At 36.0% G+C, this 18,474-nt stretch overlaps 2 protein-coding genes across 2 annotated transcripts; both read right to left on the bottom strand.

Annotated features, from left to right (window-relative positions):
- Positions 1 to 2,791: 2,791 nt before the first annotated feature.
- LOC9312497 (DNA-directed RNA polymerase I subunit 1) lies at positions 2,792 to 12,740 on the bottom strand. The gene is made up of 21 exons (XM_021024663.1): positions 12,503 to 12,740; positions 12,224 to 12,393; positions 11,804 to 11,963; positions 11,392 to 11,697; positions 10,453 to 10,677; positions 10,192 to 10,359; positions 9,805 to 9,967; positions 9,429 to 9,616; positions 8,793 to 9,056; positions 8,499 to 8,587; positions 8,180 to 8,327; positions 7,849 to 8,067; positions 7,314 to 7,652; positions 7,087 to 7,231; positions 6,721 to 6,929; positions 6,049 to 6,251; positions 5,474 to 5,672; positions 5,119 to 5,387; positions 4,779 to 4,919; positions 3,791 to 4,562; positions 2,792 to 3,688 (listed from the first exon to the last, which is right to left on the bottom strand). Exons 1-21 carry the CDS (start codon positions 12,524 to 12,526, stop codon positions 3,092 to 3,094), a joined length of 4,998 nt encoding a protein of 1,665 aa, XP_020880322.1. The 5' UTR covers positions 12,527 to 12,740; the 3' UTR covers positions 2,792 to 3,091.
- A 356-nt stretch (positions 12,741 to 13,096) lies between these two features.
- Positions 13,097 to 17,009, bottom strand: LOC9314235 (1-acyl-sn-glycerol-3-phosphate acyltransferase 2). Its single transcript, XM_002876382.2, has 11 exons — positions 16,547 to 17,009; positions 15,957 to 16,079; positions 15,788 to 15,827; positions 15,600 to 15,673; positions 15,237 to 15,296; positions 14,940 to 15,017; positions 14,621 to 14,779; positions 14,305 to 14,430; positions 13,967 to 14,059; positions 13,750 to 13,836; positions 13,097 to 13,676 (listed from the first exon to the last, which is right to left on the bottom strand). The coding sequence occupies exons 1-11, from the start codon at positions 16,622 to 16,624 to the stop codon at positions 13,419 to 13,421; spliced, it is 1,176 nt and encodes a 391-aa protein (XP_002876428.1). The 5' UTR covers positions 16,625 to 17,009; the 3' UTR covers positions 13,097 to 13,418.
- Positions 17,010 to 18,474: the final 1,465 nt, after the last annotated feature.

The raw sequence follows: 18,474 nt of genomic DNA, 5'->3' as shown, positions 1-18,474 counted from the left end.
CCATTGGAAAGCTTTTAGTGCAAAAATTACACTAAAATAGTGTTTTAGAGTCCCATTAGAGTTGGCCTAAGACAACTGCGTCAATTAATATAAGAAAACCAATATATATATATATATATATATATATATAATATGTTGGTGGGGACATTGTGGAAGAGAAATAGTGACCTAGTATTTTTTTTGGACAATTCAAATTTAAAGGAAGTGTACCACAAACTCTAGGCTTCACCTAATATGTATATCACCTACTCTTTTGTTAAAATTATGCTTATATACATATACACTATCGCAAAGACACAACACTCATGGCAATCTAGTAGTTATTCTCATCATTTGTTATGATAGATAGGAGCGCATTTTATCATTTAAATTTTAAACTATCATATATTCATATTATTTAATATAATCGTATTTCTATAACTAAAAACATTCCAGCAATGTTATCAAATTTCAAACTTTTTTTTTCCTTTAAAGCAAAAGGGTGAATATTTAATAAAAGGACGAAAAAATGAGTGCAGCATTCAAATAAAGTATAAATAAAATCTTTAGACCACCTTTTCTTGTTTGGTGGGTACACATACGAGAAAATTAGTGTAATTCAAGAAAGCAAGAAAGAATTGTTCCAATGATCTATTCATTAACAAAAATAAAGAATTGTTAAATAACTAAATCTAAACTCAATTAACTATTCCAATGATTGAAGTAGAAATTCTGTATATTTTCACCTGTTTTTTAATGTTATTTTTGTCGGCTAACATTCCACAATGAAACACCCTTTTAAGACATGTAAAGATATAAGAATTTACGATGCATATATATATTAATATATATATATATACAAACGTGTACTTCATTTCTTGTAATGATCTTGTAGTCTAGTTAAGTTGTTTTGGAATTCATCGTTAATGGAAAATCTATAAAATACAATTTTTATCAAGGTTTAAGCTAGTAGTGACTTGAGCATCAACCTTTCCAAAGAAGCGAATAGTCTGGTCTCTCTAATTCCATTCTCGATTGGAAAAAAATATAAAGGAAAGATTTCTAGTCCCAACAGAAAGAGAATATGTATTTATGAAATTTAGTATAGAGATTTATTCGATTTATCATTACAGAAGAAAATAAGATAACGACGCGAAATGAATATATTCATCTGAAAAACAATAAATAAAGCCAGTTAAAAAAGACTAATAAACTATTTATTGAATCTTGCTTAATACTAAATAATGTATTGGTGAGCTAGTGAAAATGAATGGAAAAATAAAATATTAGTCTTGGGTTTGGGAAAGAAAGAGCAAATGTTAGTGAAACATGCAAGCATTTTTGCAGCGATGGAGGACATCGATCTGAGTGTGATAAAAAACATCCATTGCTACTACTAAATCAAGTAATCAACTAAAGTTACATTTCTAATAATATGTGGAAGAAAGTTAAAGAATTGTATTTTTTTATTTTAAATAAGTAGTTATAATCATGAGAAATGTAATGAATCAAGTAAATTACTAATACTTGAAAAATTTTAAGACAAAAGCTAGGGAGAGTACGTAATAAAAGAGGTGTCGGGAGGAGTTGACCAAATTCACAACTTGGGGCAGTCTTTCAAGACAGCACGAGGGGCAGTCTCAAGAGTCAAGACGTCGTCGTTTTCCTCCACTCTTGTGTTTTGTGTTTTTTTTTTTCTTCTTTCTCTAAACATCCTCTTCATTCATCTTTATCAGTTATTTTTTAAATAATAGATGTACTATATATTGTCAAATCAGAATGTGTGGAAGGAAAACATTTTCTTTTATGGTGATATTGTGATATGTACTATTCTAAAAGAACTTAAATTTAGATGATGAACTGTCAAAACAAAACTTTTGAGATACTGTATGTTTTTCTACATTTTACTAGTTTCAATTTTAATGCATACGTATTATGAGGACCGCAATTAACTAAACCATATGCAATGCATTTGTGTGATCGTATCCAAGTTTATCAAAGAAGAATCAGAAAAAACATTCATTAAATTTATATCAAAAACATATAAACGTCTTACAACTATGTATATGAAGTTATAACTTATAAATTTAAATCTATGTTGTTAGAAAGTAGAAAAACACACTGAAACAAACAAGAAATTTGGAGGAACATCAAAATCGTGTATCATTTCATTTCATACGGTTTGCTTCACGGGTTACGTTGATTTGCTGAACTGATTGTATTTGCTTCTGTGTTTTTTTGGCCACAAGATCAATTCTATAAGTTTAAAATCCATGATCGTAAACCTAAATATTTTCATTTTCTTAATGAATATTTACATTCTTACCAACAATAACAAAAACGAACAAATTTTTAACATTAGATAATAATTGATTAACGATTATGTATGACCGTCTAGGACCGCCCAAACAACTTAAATATGTTATAATAACAAAAACACCTAATTCCAATACTTAAAAGATAATCTCCACGATGTATAAACGTCTAGACGACCGTTTTTTAAAACACTAGTTAGCACCAAAACCATAAAAAAATACTTGATTTTGGTAACACTTAGTTGTCACTCCACATGTTCAACTAATGACCGAAAATCCAAAATCAAGACTTTGAACTAGTAGTTCTTAGGACACATATATGCGTTGAGATGTTGCGGTGTGGGGAAGGATGGGAGCAAGCAAACAGAATAACATCAAAAGAATTACATGTAAATTTATTTTCTAATGTCCCGCACTTCACATATTGATCCGTCCGTGAAGCCATAATCGAAAAACGACAACAAATTATTCAAGAAAACAGAAAGTACCAAACACAATTAGGTGGCATAACAATTTTAAGTTGGTTATTATAACATCGTAAGTGAAACACATCAAATCAGATCAAAACGTCGTCACTCAAAAATGCCTCCAAACGTTTTCTCAATATGTCGGCAGATACATCTATCCACTTATGGGATAACAGAAAGTCTGAAATAAAATAAAAAACTACAAATATATATGATTAGAGATGAGGCTCCACCTGAGGATTTGACAGAATCAGACTCAAAGAAACAAAAACGTCACACGATCTGAAAGGAAGAGCCAAACTATGGATCATAATGAAAGTTTACTGAATCTCAGAGCTCCACTCTCTGCATCAAATCAAAGCATCCGGTTCCTGAAAGCGCGGGCAAGCCGAGACAGATTCTAGCAGAGGGAGTTTCTAATGTGTCCTTTTCTCCATAAGTAGCAGCTTGGACAATGAACTTAGTGGCTGTTTCAAATGTCATTCTGCAGAATGGTGAAGTTGATTCTGCAATTCCTCCCATACGGCTCATTGGTCGGTATCCACCGGAAAAGGTCATATAATCCGCAATGAGGTTCAAGTGTCTGATGCTTACAGAAATACCATATGATTTGAAGACATGGTTTATTTCCCTGATTATTGTTTCTCTAGCTGCTTCAACTCCAAAAACGTTGAGCATATCGTGAATGCTGTTGCTGTACAAGTACCTGACGTCAAGTTTATCTTGGAATTCCCAGAGTGCAGGGAAATCAACTCCTGATGCGTGGAGAGCTGGCGAGGCTTTCTTTTCATCGTTGGATATTTCTCTTCTCTCCTTTGGATTGTCTCCATGGTAGATCACCTGAGGATCACCACAATTAGCCACTGTGCATCGTTCAATCTTCCCAGAATCCTGGATGTAAACCTTTTGCGCTGTTTTTTGAGCAATCTGTAAACAAAAAAAAATGTTTAAATTACATTAGTTTTAAATTAGGGCTTTGCACCCATTATCAAAGTCATAAGAGATTAGCTTTTATATTTAAAAAGGTACCTGGGCAAGTAAAATATGAGGGTCATCTGTAGCAAACTGGAAATGGACCTCAAATTTCTCTCCTTCACCTCTCACGAAGATATGTCTGTCACTTGTAGCTCCAACAAATTTCCGTCTCTTTTTTTTACTCTGTTCTTTGACATTCTTTACCGCTTTTACCTCTTTTTGTGGTTCCATAGTCTCTTCCTTGCTAACATCTGCCTCTTCCTGCGGTTCCGGAGTATCTTCCTTGCTAACTTCTGCGTCCTCATTCTCACTATCCATCTCAGGGTCCTCTACTCCACTGATTGACGATGGTTCGTTCGTTTCATCTTCAGAGTTTTCTTCATAATCCATCTCATCTGTTACTTGTTTCTTCTGCTTCTGTGCATCTGAACCAAGATCATCAACCTCTGTACCCTCGCCATCATCATCACCATCATCTTTATTCTGCTTTCCACTTACAGAATCATCATTATCAGTTTCATTTCCAGCTTCTGGACCCTTGTCATTGCATATGCCCCTTATTCTATGGAGCATTTTCATGTGGATCTCTATAGCGTCCTCCAACTTCCTCAAAAACACAACCGTCATCGTCTCTTCCCAGTCTTTTTCGGTGATATCAGTGTGCTTCGGATAATGCTCTGGCTTATAGAGATTTATCTTAAGCTTGTGAATACTACAAACTTCATTCTTATAAACCGTATATGGTACAACTGAAAGGTCCATACTCTTTATTATATCTGCCACCGTAATCTTCCTCAACTTACCAGTGATATCATTTGCATCCTCCCTGCACAAACGACAGAGCATAAAAGTTGAATCTTTGAACATGTAATATCTCCAAGATGTTGACAGTCAATGGCCAAAATGTTACACTTTCATATAATATGTCACCACAAAAAATGCAATTCTAAGAGAAGCTGGCCATCAATTTTCCTGTTTTCTAATGTTATTAATGCAAGTAGTTGAGCGTATAGTTAACACCAACGTAGCTAAACCAACTTACTTTGTTTTGCCCTTCAGCAACGGGCATGTCATTATTGGTGTCTTAATGTCTGCTGCAGCTGTCATCAAAATCTCTTGTAAACGTGGAATTCCAAGTGTCACATTCATCTCTCCACGTCCAGCAAGATGGAAAGTATTCAACCTGTCAATTGACAGAACAAAGGATTTTATAAGCAAATATTTCATGAATGATGCAAAAGCAAAGGCAAAAAGCTGCAAGCATCCTCATATTATTTAGAAATTTAAGATTTATAAATATGAGTACCAATGTGATTCAGTTCCTAATTTGCAACGGTGAAAGGATTAGCAAGACCACAATACAAGAAAGGAAAACAACTCACGTCATCTGTGTTGATGGCTCTCCTACAGATTGAGCAGCAAGTACACCTACAGGCTCCCCTGGCTGCGCAAGACTTGCAAAGAATTTTGACTTCACCAGCTTCAGTAGTTCTTCTTGTCTCACAAATTTAGAAGCAATACGTTCATTCATAGGCATTGCCTCTACAAACTTCTCAGCTCCGTTCTTAAGACTAATAGGCAGATCACTGATGTAACTATTGGCTCCAGATAGCATGTCTTCACTGCATCTTTGAAGGACCATATCTTGATTCTGAACCAGAGTAAGTTAAAATAACCACATAAGTTTCCCAAGAGCAGATAAGGAAAAGGCTAAACCGTTCAAAAACGAATACTTACTATTGCCAGTTCTTTGAACTTTTCAATAAAGCTAGACCGATGAACATCCACACCATCTTCACCATATTGGAACTGAATGATGGACCCGTCAGCATCCCGGACAGTACAATCATAGTTGATTTTAAGGCTCTCAAGATTTTTCATCAAGCATCTTTGCAGATACCCACTACGTGATGTCTTCACTGCAGTATCAACTAACCTGCAGACCAGAATTTTTTAAGTGTTCACAATCGAAATAAAGATGACAAACCAGCTGATGCTGACCGACTCTTAACAAAATTATCATAGGGACTACAACAGAAAACCTCAACCCAGTAAAAGTTTAACACAGAAACCAGTTATATCAAAGCGAATGCCCACACAAAAATTGGAAATGCAACAGCATTCCTAAAAGAATAGCATGCATCACATCCTTTTAAAGTCGAACAGTAGAAAATTTGACAGCTCCACTATCTGGTGTATCAGAAAAGAAGTTTGAAACACCTTCTATCTATTTTGGAAAAAACTATTTTTAAGAGTAATTAACATAGAATTTATGTGAATAAGATGACACTTCAGTTAAAAGTGTTAGTTACCCTTCTCGTCCAGCCATGCAATGGAAGTAATATTCTTGGGGGCGAAGACCACTAAGGAATCTGTCACTAATAAATCCCCCAGCTCTAGGGGACCAGTCCCATGGATGGAAACAAGGTAATGTCTTCCCAGAAACCATTCGGGGAACTCTTTTTCCTTCTAAATCTTGCTGGCCAAGATGCGAAGAGATTTGCTGGAAGTTGACCTGCTCAAAGTCGACAACAAGAGAAGGAAATGATAAAGCTTAGCCTCCCAAAAATTGTAAATTGCTCTCCACCAAACTATATCCCTATAGTATCAGATGTTTAGAGCTAGCAATTCCACCCAGTTGAATGCAGAGAAAGTTGTTAAATTTACTTTCAGCTCTAATAGGCTCCATTGGAAAAACAACAAAAGTAAATCAATATCAAATTGATGAGAATAAGCTAAGTAAATCTATATCAAATTGACGAGAATAAGCTATCTATCTTTTGGGAAACCAACTTGTTTATCTCCTTTCCCTCAAAAATTAAAAGTTTTAGCCTGGTAAAGTTGGCATGAGATAAAAATCTGTAGAAGGATGACAAGATGGGTTCTAAGAACACATAAGCTACAAACCGACTTTTAGATACTGCAAATACGTACTTGAATAATCAAATACACCATAAAAATTGAAGGAGGCACTACAAACTCACCTTACTGCCCTTAGCCCCAGATATAGTCATTAGCGATATACAATTCATTCCGGGTGTTTTCAGTAACCCATCAGACAGCAAATCGTTCATCACACCCTTGCTTGAACACTGATTGAGATCATTTACGATGCTCCTGTCCAAAGATGCCAAAGCAGATTCCCCGTCCTCATAAAGAATTCGTTCTATTCTGGATCTCATGTCCTGAGGATCTGCAGGTAAGACAGAATAATCGGTGATTAGATATCAAGCTTATTTGATAAACTACAATTTCAATGCCTCATACTATACAAAGGGACATTCGTGCTCCAGAATGTAACAAACAACCATGGTGGCAAGCATGCACACATTAATGCAAGATATACATACCTATCTGAACATCAACATCTATGCCAAAGGTCTTACGGAGTACTCTTTCACCAACATTTTCACACTCTTGAAGTTGCTTCGTCCTCTCTTCATCCATATCTTTTAAAATAATAAGATCATCAACTCCACAGGTGAAACCGTGAATCTGTAAGTTGTAAAAACCAGGATTCAGGATGCAAAACTCTGTAACAAATGAAAATAAAATTATCAACAACACGAGAGCAAACCTGAAGAAAGACTGTAAAGAGACGACTAAAAACGGAGAGCAGATTTCCTGCAGCATTTGAACCATAAAGCTCATGCACTGTATGAACCAACCCATAGTCAGCAAACTGAGCCTTGTCAATCACACCGCAGACAAATTCATTTTTTCTGATGAGCAATTTATCTTCATTAAGATTCTGTTTCCATGACTCGTCAATCTTTTTCTTTTTGGTCAAATCTCCACTGTTAGGTTTTACTTCTCTAGATCTACATTTGAAGAAATCAACTGGAAGTTTGGTAGCTTTCTCTACGGTGAACGGCGGGTGACCTTTGGTTATCTGATTCAACACTGCAGTGATGACCTAGCAGAGACGCATAACCAGAACTCAGCTCATGAGACGTAAAAGCATTCTTTAGATGCATAATGATATTTAGTGAACCCACTAATGAATCCCTAGATACAGTTTGTATACCAAAAGCACATAGCCACACATGTTGGGAAAACCAGCTTGGTTAAAAACTAAGATAAAAAAAAAAAACAGTGCATATAAAGATTACCTGCTTCCCAGTCCAAAGAGGCACTGGTTTCAAAATAGCAGGCGTGACTGTCAACAGTTCTGCATCAGAAGCTGATACCATGACTTTCTTGCCAGATCTTCCAGAAAAAGAACTGAGTACCATGTCAGTCACACCGGAACTGAAGAGAAGCTGATTAAAATGATCTTTGTCCAAAAATGTGTCCCTTTTAGTAAGCAAAACGGAACTGACAATATGATCCTATTAAGAAAATACAAAGTCAATAAACATCACTGGTAAACAACCCAATTCGTGAAATCAAGACAAGGATAGAGCAAACTAAAGGTTTGAAGAAATAGCATGGAAGTACAACCTGAATTAAAGCTCGAAGAGGATCGCCATTAGAGGGCCTAGCATATTGGTTGTTAGCATTGACAATATTGTAGGCCTCAGCACGTGAAATCTCATCTTGTGGAAAATGCACATTCATCTCATCACCATCAAAATCTGCATTGTATGTACTGGCAACAAAGCAAATATTTTAAGCCACTTTCGAGATAAAAGTCAAATGCATGTGGAAAATCAACCAAGACATGGTAAAGGTCCACAAATGTAAATTTGAAAAGAGATTGCAAACAACGTAAATAATGACATCTGGGAGAGTCGGAATTCTCTATATCCACAGAGTCTACCTGCAATTTGCATAGTGGAGACGAAGTGTTTTCTCCCCCCTTAGAACACGGACGATGTGCGCCATTAAGCTAGGTTTATGTAATGTTGGCTGCCAGAGAAAAAAATACTTGAGAAGATAAATACACATTTGGCACAGACAAAAAGATGTAGACCAAACAATGCCTGAGACCGCACTAAATACTGAAGAAAGAAATAAAAAACGTCCTGGAAAACCCCAAGTACAGGACTTCACAAAATTTGAGAAAGATTTTAGATAGGCAATATTGATGAAATAAAACAATATGTGTCCACACCTGACGATTCACAAGGACGACGTCACCATCTCGCATATGTCGATGGACAGTTTTACCTTCAAAGTTGATATCACAAGTTTTCCCAAGTTCTGTAGTGGCTCCTCGTGAGGACAGTAATTTTCTTGCAATTGCTCTTCGTGCTTTTTCGGTAGAAGGCAACTTCACTGTAGATAATTTGTCAGAGTAATGTGTAGCTCCAGGATGAATATCAGGACCATTAATGATAGCTTCCCTTAACTTCTCCACATTCCAAGGAGTCACCCTCTGCAGAAATACACTTAACTTTCACTATCGGAAAAACAAACATAAGGTTCCACTATAGGTTGAACAAGTATTTTTGTACATCTAAGCATAGCCACAAGCCATCTCCACACAATAATGGCAAAAAAGGAAAATGATGTAAAATCTGATAGGATATCAAATTTGGAATGAGACTACGTATAAAAATTTTCAAATATTACAAGTAAAAGTAACAGTTGTTGTCATCATAAGACTCTTCAGATGAAAAAAACCAATATTTTATCCATCTAAGCCTGTTGGGACGTGTGATTTAACAGCCAAAGATTACTGGTCGAATTCAGGCAAGTAATGATGTGTCAGATAACAAGTGCAATTTACTGATATATGACATCATACCTCGGGATACGTCAATTTCAAAGCAAAACAAGGAGGAATTCCGATGTCATTAACAGCGATATAAGGATCTGGAGATATCACAGATCTGCATGCATGATTCACTCTCTTTCCCATCATTTTTTGCCGAAATAGTCCCTCTTTCTTCTCCAGCAATTGACATATTCCAGAGCCCTCTCTCTGGCTTTGAACTGTAAAGGAAATTAGGGATAATAGTCAGTCTACACCAATACAAGATGCTCAAAAGAGGCTGTCAAGTCAATAAGACAACAGATAGGAAAGTGGGGCAGCCAGTTGCTACACTATACATAGCTAGAAAACTAAGGAAGCTCTTTAGTAATAGATGCATATCAAACAAGGGAATTCGTAAGAAGCTAACCTGTCGCAGTTTTGCTATCAAACAAGACATTGACTGATTCTTGAAGATTCATCCATCTAGAAATTATCTTAGACTGATCTAATTTGTTAGTACACGCATTCCCGAGTTGTATATTGGAACCTAAGACCTTATTTAGTCCTACGGTTTGAGGATGTTCCATAACCTGAAAGAAACAAAATCCTAAAAGAATTATGGTCCTACAGGAGTTAATGGGAACACCCATTTGTTAATACAGGAGATATAAAAATGAAAAAGGAAAATTGAGAGAACATGGACAGAAAGTGACGCACAGAGGCAACGCCAAAAGTTATAAAATTAAAAGTAACTTCAAAAATTAGATAGGATATAGAAGCGCCCAAACAGTATCATTTGTAAGGAGTTACTCACACTATCACCTCCTTTTGTTGAAGGTCTAAATTTAATAGGGGGCACTAGAACACTCTCCAAAAAGAACATAGAGTAGTCAATTTTTTCAGATCCACTCTGCCAAAGATCACCAATGAAGGAGCAAAAGTCGTGCTCATTCTCCCACAGATCTTTTAAGATTTCCCTGACCTGATACAAGTGTATCAATAGCAATAAACTATTACAAATTTGGAACATTTTGACCATGCCTAATTATAAAGTTAAGTCATACTAGAAACAAACCTCAGTCGGCAAAAGGTCTCTTTTAGAACTATTGTTATGCTCTTCAAACTCTTTCACTACTTCTGTAGACTTTTCTCTTGTCTCTTTATCACCATCTTCAACTTCTGATAATGCATCGATGCCACTATCATCAAAGTCATCTGGATTTTCAACACTGCTAGTGGACTTCTTTAGCTTAAGCCCTCGAATTACATTAGCTACAATGTCGGATCCTTTCATTGCTTTCTGTTTAAAAAGATCGTTATCGAAAGGAATATCACAGCTTTTGCTGATATCAAGGAGGAGCATAACATAGAGAATTGAAAGCAAGAAAAAAAACACAGAAACATGCTGGACATGGAAAATTCACTTTGGCAATCCAGTGCACACATGTTATATATAATGTCCACGAATAGACCTTTATTAGGGACAAACTACAGGAGTATGGGGGCAACAAATACATTCTCTAGAATCAATACAAAAAAAAGTACGAGGTCCTATATGTGTCAGTCTTTGTTCCTATATGTGTCAGTCTTTGTTTAATCTTCCAAACGAATAGAATGTCAAGGAAGAAATAATACGACAGAAATGAGAAGGGTTAAATAAAACTATTGTCAAAGTAAAATATCTTCCAGTGCCAAAATCAATTGTGAAAGTTATTGCTCCTAAGATAAAAAAGAAAATGATAAAACAGAAACATAGTGAACTTGAAGGGATTCGGCTAATCATGGTTCCTAAGACAGTTTTCATACGCACACTAAACTACAGAGCAAGCATCAGGGCTAAATGGAACAACCCAAGACCTACAACTCCAAAAGACTCTAAAATAACAAAAATGTAGTCTGTTTCTGCCAATAACAGAACAAAGACTAAATTCTCATTTTAGCATACCATAATAAATTTACTTTGGAAGAACAAAATCTGATACGAGAATATCCAATAACTTTCAAGAGGACATACCATGCGAACCCATCCGAACATAGGCTTCTCTAGTTGAGGATTTACTGCTTTGCATCTATTACACGACTTTGATGACAACCTCATAAAATTCTTCATGACAGCAGTGACTTCAGCAAACTGAAGAGATGTCCATCTCTGATCTTCCATGTCAGAATCTTCACATCCTTCGGATGAATCAGTGGTTACACCTGATTCACAGCTTACATCACTAGAATCTGACTTAGTGGGGGTGTTGGACTCCAATTGCTTTGCAGAAACTATATCACCTTTAATGATGAGTTTCAGCTGAGAAACAGCTCTTTCAACCTTAAATTGAAAAAAAAAAAAAGAGAGAGAGAGAATGGAGCATGAAACACATTAGTAAGTGCGAATGAGATGCAACTATGTGAAACTTATCTCATGTATATCTTACATCGTAAGGTTTTGCCATAAAATGATGACAGATGAAACAGGTCCTCTGCAAAAAATTGTAAAGAAGATTGAAGAGCAAAGGATGGTAAATAGGATAGACAAGCTCGATATGACCACAATGTCCTGGACAAGCAAGATTGAGCTGACCACATGTATCACAACTGCATTAAGAGGACAAGAAAAGCTTTAGATTAAGCAAAGAAAAAAGACCAAACATAATGCGGAACTCTAAACAAGATTATCAGATAAGTAAAGATCAAAAGCTACTTCCAAACGAAACGGTGTATGATCAGCTGTAGCTGCTACCAAATATCTATTATCCCTAACCAACTTAGAATCGACAATTCAAAGCGGAGACAAGTGTAAAAAGAAGGTCTTTATAAAAACCAAACCATGGTAAAACATATGGAAGAAAACTTACGCTTTTTTATCCTCTATAGGACCAAGTTTAGGATCATAGAGACCACCAGGATAAGGTTCGCCCACGTTATCGAGTAATATAGGACTCGTAACTTTCAGAAAACTATGCTTTCGAACATCTTGCTCTGTCATGAAACTGAATCTAACAGATTCAACCACCTGGGAAGCTCCCTGGATAAAACAAAACCTCGAAAGCATAAGATAAACCATCCAAAGCCGAACAAAAACAGGAACCGAACACCATGGGAAACAATACGGAGCGGTGAAAACTCAAACACACCTCTGTGGTTTGAACGTGAGCCATTGCGTCGGTGCCGGTTCAGAGGATGTGTGTTAACTGTGCGACTGTGTCCACCAGATTAGGTTTTCAACAAGAACGGAGACAATCAGGGTTTATCAATTGATACGACTGGGGACTTTGATCGGAGTTTGAAAGAGAGAGAGAAAGCGGCGCGAGCAACCGGCCTTGAAGGGTTTTTTTTTTTTTCCTTTTCAAAATCAGCGTGAAAGGGTTTTAGGGTTGAGGAAATAAAATTAAAAATAAAAAGAAAATGTGTTCGTGTCTAAAATATGGAAATTAAAAACCTGTTATTTTACGTTTTTCTCCCTGTAATCACCGTCATATACATAACCCAGTACTGTAGTAGAATTTGTCTAATCACAATTAATTCCATCTACGGATTTCTGTTTTTTCTTCTCCAAAATGGAAACAAAAAAAAATGTTACCCGCATAACCCAATAGTTTAGGTGAATTTGTCTAATCAGAAAATTATTTTACATGAACGGAATTCTGTTTTTTCTTTTAATATGTGTCTAAATAATTTGTTCTAATAATTCTACACTATCAACGAGAAAGAAGGGAAAAAAAAAACAGTTTTTAAAGATAGAAAGTCTAATATCAATCCCAAATTCCAATCTAAAAATAGAAAGTTATACAAGGCCTATGCACTTGAGAAAAAAATCCCAAGGTCTATAGGGATTAAATCGTTGATTTGATCATGACCCTATACATCAATCGACTAAGAGACATAGGCTGCGTAGTAGAGTAATACATAGTAGCTGAACAAAACGGAGTTGATAATATTAAGGGATTTCACTTGAGATGTTTTTTTTTTTTTGGTTTATGTTTCTTATAACAAAACTGACATGCGCTTGCTTCTTCTTGTGTTTGATGTTTGATCTGTGAGAACCAGCTTTTACTCCTGCTTCTCCATTTCTGTTTGGGAGGATGGTTCTGGTTCTGAGTGGTTATGTTCTTTTGGCTTGGCTGGAACGACTTTAGCTGGGGTCGAACGCTCTGACTGAGACGAGCGTATCAGGATCTGCATACAGAGAGTGATGATACCTAGACCGACCGCTGATAGTGTGATACCTTTCCATGAGGAAAAGAGTTGTGCCCAGTGTAGGAACTTTATTGCTCCAAGAGTTAGTACGCATGCCCATGATACAACCACCTGAAAAACAGATCAAAAGATTTGTGAGTTTATGGATGGCACCAAGAGAACGTTATGACTTTTATAGACTCACCGCCAGGGACTTTATGGGACGGCCAATGTTCTGTTCTTGTTGACCGGGGAAAGTGTCTGCAGCTATGTGTTTGTCTAACAGAGCATCCTGTATCACACAGCCGAGATGAGAAAATATCAAAATTAAAGTTTTTCGTAGCTTTTCTCTATCAAATCTTGACCAAGTATTGTTGCCAATAACTGAAAAGTGGAAATACCAGTACATCCATAATTTTTACCTTAGCCACAAACTGATCTCTGCACCACTGTGCAATTGCGTCATCTGATTCAGGCAAGTCTTTCATTGAGTGACACTTGATGTGAACATGCACCTGAAACCAGTAGCAGTGGTTTGCGATAATGGGGTCAGGAGTTAAAAAATGCTTTGGAATGCGTGCGATTCCTACGGTTTCTTACACATTATGCAAACAAAGGTGATATAAGTTATGCTCGTTTCAGTTCCAGTGAAAGAAAATGGATGGTGATGTGATCCAAGGCAGTAAATACTTTGAAATCATTGTGAGGAGAGTGAAAGATTCAACTGCTATACGAACTATTCATATTTTTACTTGCTTACCACAGAAGGTTGTCCTTTGAATAGTCTTAGCATCGTGGGTGGTGGAGAAGTTTTTGGAATAGTCACTGTCATATCATAAATGGCTGGGACAAACGAGCGCATATTACTAACAGCTGACACAAAACCCTGAAACAAAAATACAAGCAAGTCTAGTAATTAGAGCACAAAACACAATAACAACCACCAAGTCGATCTGATGGAACGTATAAAGGTTACACATGCATTGATATTTTGGATCAATCATAGTAATCATTTTGCTCTTTAAAGGTCATAGTGTGCCCCAGTAATGAGCAAAAACAAGAATATTACAACTTACTTTGGTGCGAGGAATCAACACATTTCGAGGGATAGGCAATTCAGAGGAGGCTGCATACTCTTGTGCGGCTTTAAGTTTAGCCTCTGTAAATCGAGTTCCCTCCACAAAAAGAGCTAACCAGAAAGGTCGAGGGAAGTCGCTCAAGCGCTGAAGACCTGACTGTAAATTTAGAAAACACACACATAACTCTTGGTCTGGAAATGAAGATTCTGCATTTCAGGCTAATCCCCTCGTGAACGAGGTAGATCCATGTGCTAATAAGCATTTTACACGGGAGCAAAAACTAAATGAGTTGCACAAGAATAATATAAACCCATACCTTTAGAGTGCTTTCATCCTTGGCCCAATTTCTTTCCAGAAACAGATACTCCGAGAACCACATTGACCAACCTATGACCTGTATGTGTGTGAAAATTCTGTTTATGAGTGCTATAGCTATGTAACGGATAAAAAAGGAGAAGAAATGTATTAACCTAAAACATGTGATCTTTTTCTCAAACCCAAAGTCAGGTATCAAATTTCTAACTTATAGCAGAGATTCAGAAATAGAATTAAAGATTACTATTTTCTCTCAAATCTAGCAAGCACACAGCAGTAAGCTAATATATTCACATACTGGAAGGAATTTGGAAGACTTCTTCATTACAGCTAATGCGCTTCCCAGGCAACCTGACCGCTGCAAGGAAAGAAAATATGAAACAATAAATTAAAAGTTGTAAACAGCATAACATGGAGCCTGTTAGAGAAAATATGATGATTCTATACTCTCTCTTATCTCATCAGAGGATCACTAGGGACTGTCACCTTCTACCTAAGAGAATCTCTATTCACTAGAAACTAGGAAGCAATACATGGTCCCATTGCAAGTATACAAGCTTGCTCATCAAGAAGTATATTATGTTGATCTCCATATATGAATTGAAACAAAAACGTTGTTGTAGAAGGAAGATAGATGAAACTGTGAGATTAAATTATGCACCTGAGCCAGAACCCATCCCACAAGCCAATCAATATCACTTCGGTGATTACAAACGACAAGAGCGTGTTCTTTGCCTGGAAGAAAATTGTAGGACAGTCACTGAAGTTACAGATTCGTTCTTATACAGGAATTTTTATTATTGAAGACATCAGAAACTGTTTTGATTGCCTATAAGTATATGAACTTACCCATTCGATTGAAGGTATCATTATCAGCAAACACTTGGATCTAAGGCAAAAGACACAAGAAATATCAGAGGAACTCATATAGTAAGATAAGATAAACAAAATCTTATGTATATCCAAGCGCAGGTCTGCTTAGTAACAATTTACTCAAAAGGAGAAAGCTTGTGGATACCTTAACTCCAGCCCACCAGTCAACTATCCATACAAGCTCCAACCACAAGGTTTCTGCAACCACCCGGTTAATTTTTCTGTATGTGTTCTTAGACAGTGGCCGAATGAGGACATAGCAAACTGCCTGAAACAATATGTAGTTAAGCAAACAAAGTTGAGAGAAAAAAGGGTCTTTGACACATAGACATAAAGATTCCTTCCTCGAACCCAAAACCTAAAAAACTGTTGAAATAAGAAAATTTGGGATATAAATGTTGTAAAATCAACATAAATCAGAACAAAGTGATACTTAATCGCAGATTCAAACAACACTCTTTAGCTCAGTGCATGAGCTCCACAAGTCGATTTTGAGCTTATTCATATGTGTTCTCTCTCTATCTCTCTCACACACATACACACTCGAAATTAAGACATAATCACCGACAAAAAACGAAAGAATCAAACTTCTGGAGAAGGAAACCCTAAAAGCAGTGAATCAATACGAAAGAGGTAAAAAGAAGAAAGGATCTACAATGTAGAACATAAAACGAGTAACACCAGAAACGAATCAGACAAACCTAAAAAGAAGCTTGGGGAAATCAGAAACCAAACCTGAAAGAGATTGACAACGAGACCAGATATGAAGAAGAGAAGGCCCAAAGGCACGATGACAGCTGCAGCAATCACCATGGAGAAATGTCCTCAGAAAATCCAACCAAAGCTAATGTGAGGAGAGAGTATAAAGAAAATCCACAAATCGTTCCCCGAGATTTCCAGAAACCAATTGCAGAAATTTTTACCCCAGATTTCAAGACAAGTTGCGGAATTTTTTTAAAAGGGAAAAATAAATATGCCAACCAGAAAAAAAAAAAAAAAAAAAGGTAGAATTAAAAGAAAAAATCGCAAAATTAATGGGAGCGATTGGAAAATTGTAGGAGTGTGTAACTCTGGATTTTTATTGATTGATTGATTATATACGGAGATGATCACGAGGACACACATAAACTTTCGAACACGGCAGAAGCGTTTCTTTCTTGTTATTTGATTTTAGCCCCTCTATTTGTTTTCATACTCCAAAACGTCCCCTATCTCTTCTAATCGATCGAATTGACCAACATCTGAAGGTTTGTTTGTTTTTTTTTTTTTTTTTTTGTCATCGAAGGTTTGTTTGTTATATCGAAATTTGAACTATGCAATGGGCAAGGGGAAAAAAAAAACGTCTGCCGGAAATTGATCTATACACTACCAAGATGTGATTAGTCCTAATTAGGATTATGTGTTTCCCCTTTTCATGTGGTTAAAAGTGCTAGCTGGACTTTCCAATAATTATAATGTTTGTATGTTAAGTTAAAAAGGATATTTCTTTTTAAATATGGAAATGTAACATCCAAATATTTCAAATCAACATTTATTTCAGATGAATACAAAACAAAACATGTTACAAAATTCTTAACAGTACTCATTGACGACTGCCGAAATGGTTTTACCAATAATAAATTGGCGTACAGGCATATCTTACAACTTTGAAGAGTATGTAATTGGAGAAGGATGGTCATGATGTGACAAAGAAGATGACCAAAAATTGCTTTGCTTTTTCTTGAGAGTACAGATTGTGCCAGTATCTCAACATGGCACAATCGCTAATGGATTTCTAAATTGTTGTAGTTTCAAGTTAATGTGTTAGCACGGTCAGGACAAATCCTCAATCTTTTTTCAATGCCCGGCCTTAGCGTAAAGTGTCTCCACTTTGTTCCATACGTTTTCAATTTTCCCGTTCACTTCTTCCTCTTTTTGCCTTTCTCTTAGCCGATGCCTTTTGTTTTTTTCTTGCAAAGCATGACCTCTTTGTGATTCTATTCACATGGTTTGGTATGGTTCTGATTGTTTATATATGCGCGGTGTAAAGTGCGAGAGTATTTCGTGGTTTGTATAAATTAAATGATATTTAACACGTTAAATTCTTTAGTATTCTAATACCTAAATTTATTTTCAGTAAAAGTTCAAAATTTTATTTTCAGTATTGTTGAAGTGGTTGATCTATCTAACCAAATTTTCTTTTAATATTGAAATAAACGAAGAATCAAAACAAACTAAAGAACAATTTCATCATCTAGTTATTTTTAGATGTACTTTGCTCACAGCTTTATTCAAATTATCCAATATATTTTGCAGCAAAGGGAAAAAGATAACAAAAAGAATAATAAGGGTTGTTGAGCTCTAATTAATTTCAGATGACAAAAAAAAAAAAAAAAACAAATAAGGGTTGTTGAGTTTGGTTACAACTTTCCTTATGTAAGATCCTTTGCCTAAATTCACGTAGCATAGTCACATGCTATTCTTTATATGTGATTGTACATATTCATAACAAATAGTTGACTGCCAGACAAAATCTGTTAGAAACGTATGCATATACTTTTTTTTTTTTAACAACAATATAATATGCATACACTTGACGCATCCTTATACATATTATGATTTTTTTTTGTTTGTCAATGTGGACTAAATTATCCAATTCTAAGAAGAACAATGGGAATCGAACC

This window comes from Arabidopsis lyrata, assembly GCF_000004255.2.
Source record: "Arabidopsis lyrata subsp. lyrata unplaced genomic scaffold ARALYscaffold_5, whole genome shotgun sequence".
Lineage (NCBI taxonomy): Eukaryota > Viridiplantae > Streptophyta > Magnoliopsida > Brassicales > Brassicaceae > Arabidopsis > Arabidopsis lyrata.
The sequence above is the reverse complement of the archived record's forward strand: the minus strand, read 5'-3'. Positions and strand labels throughout refer to the sequence as shown.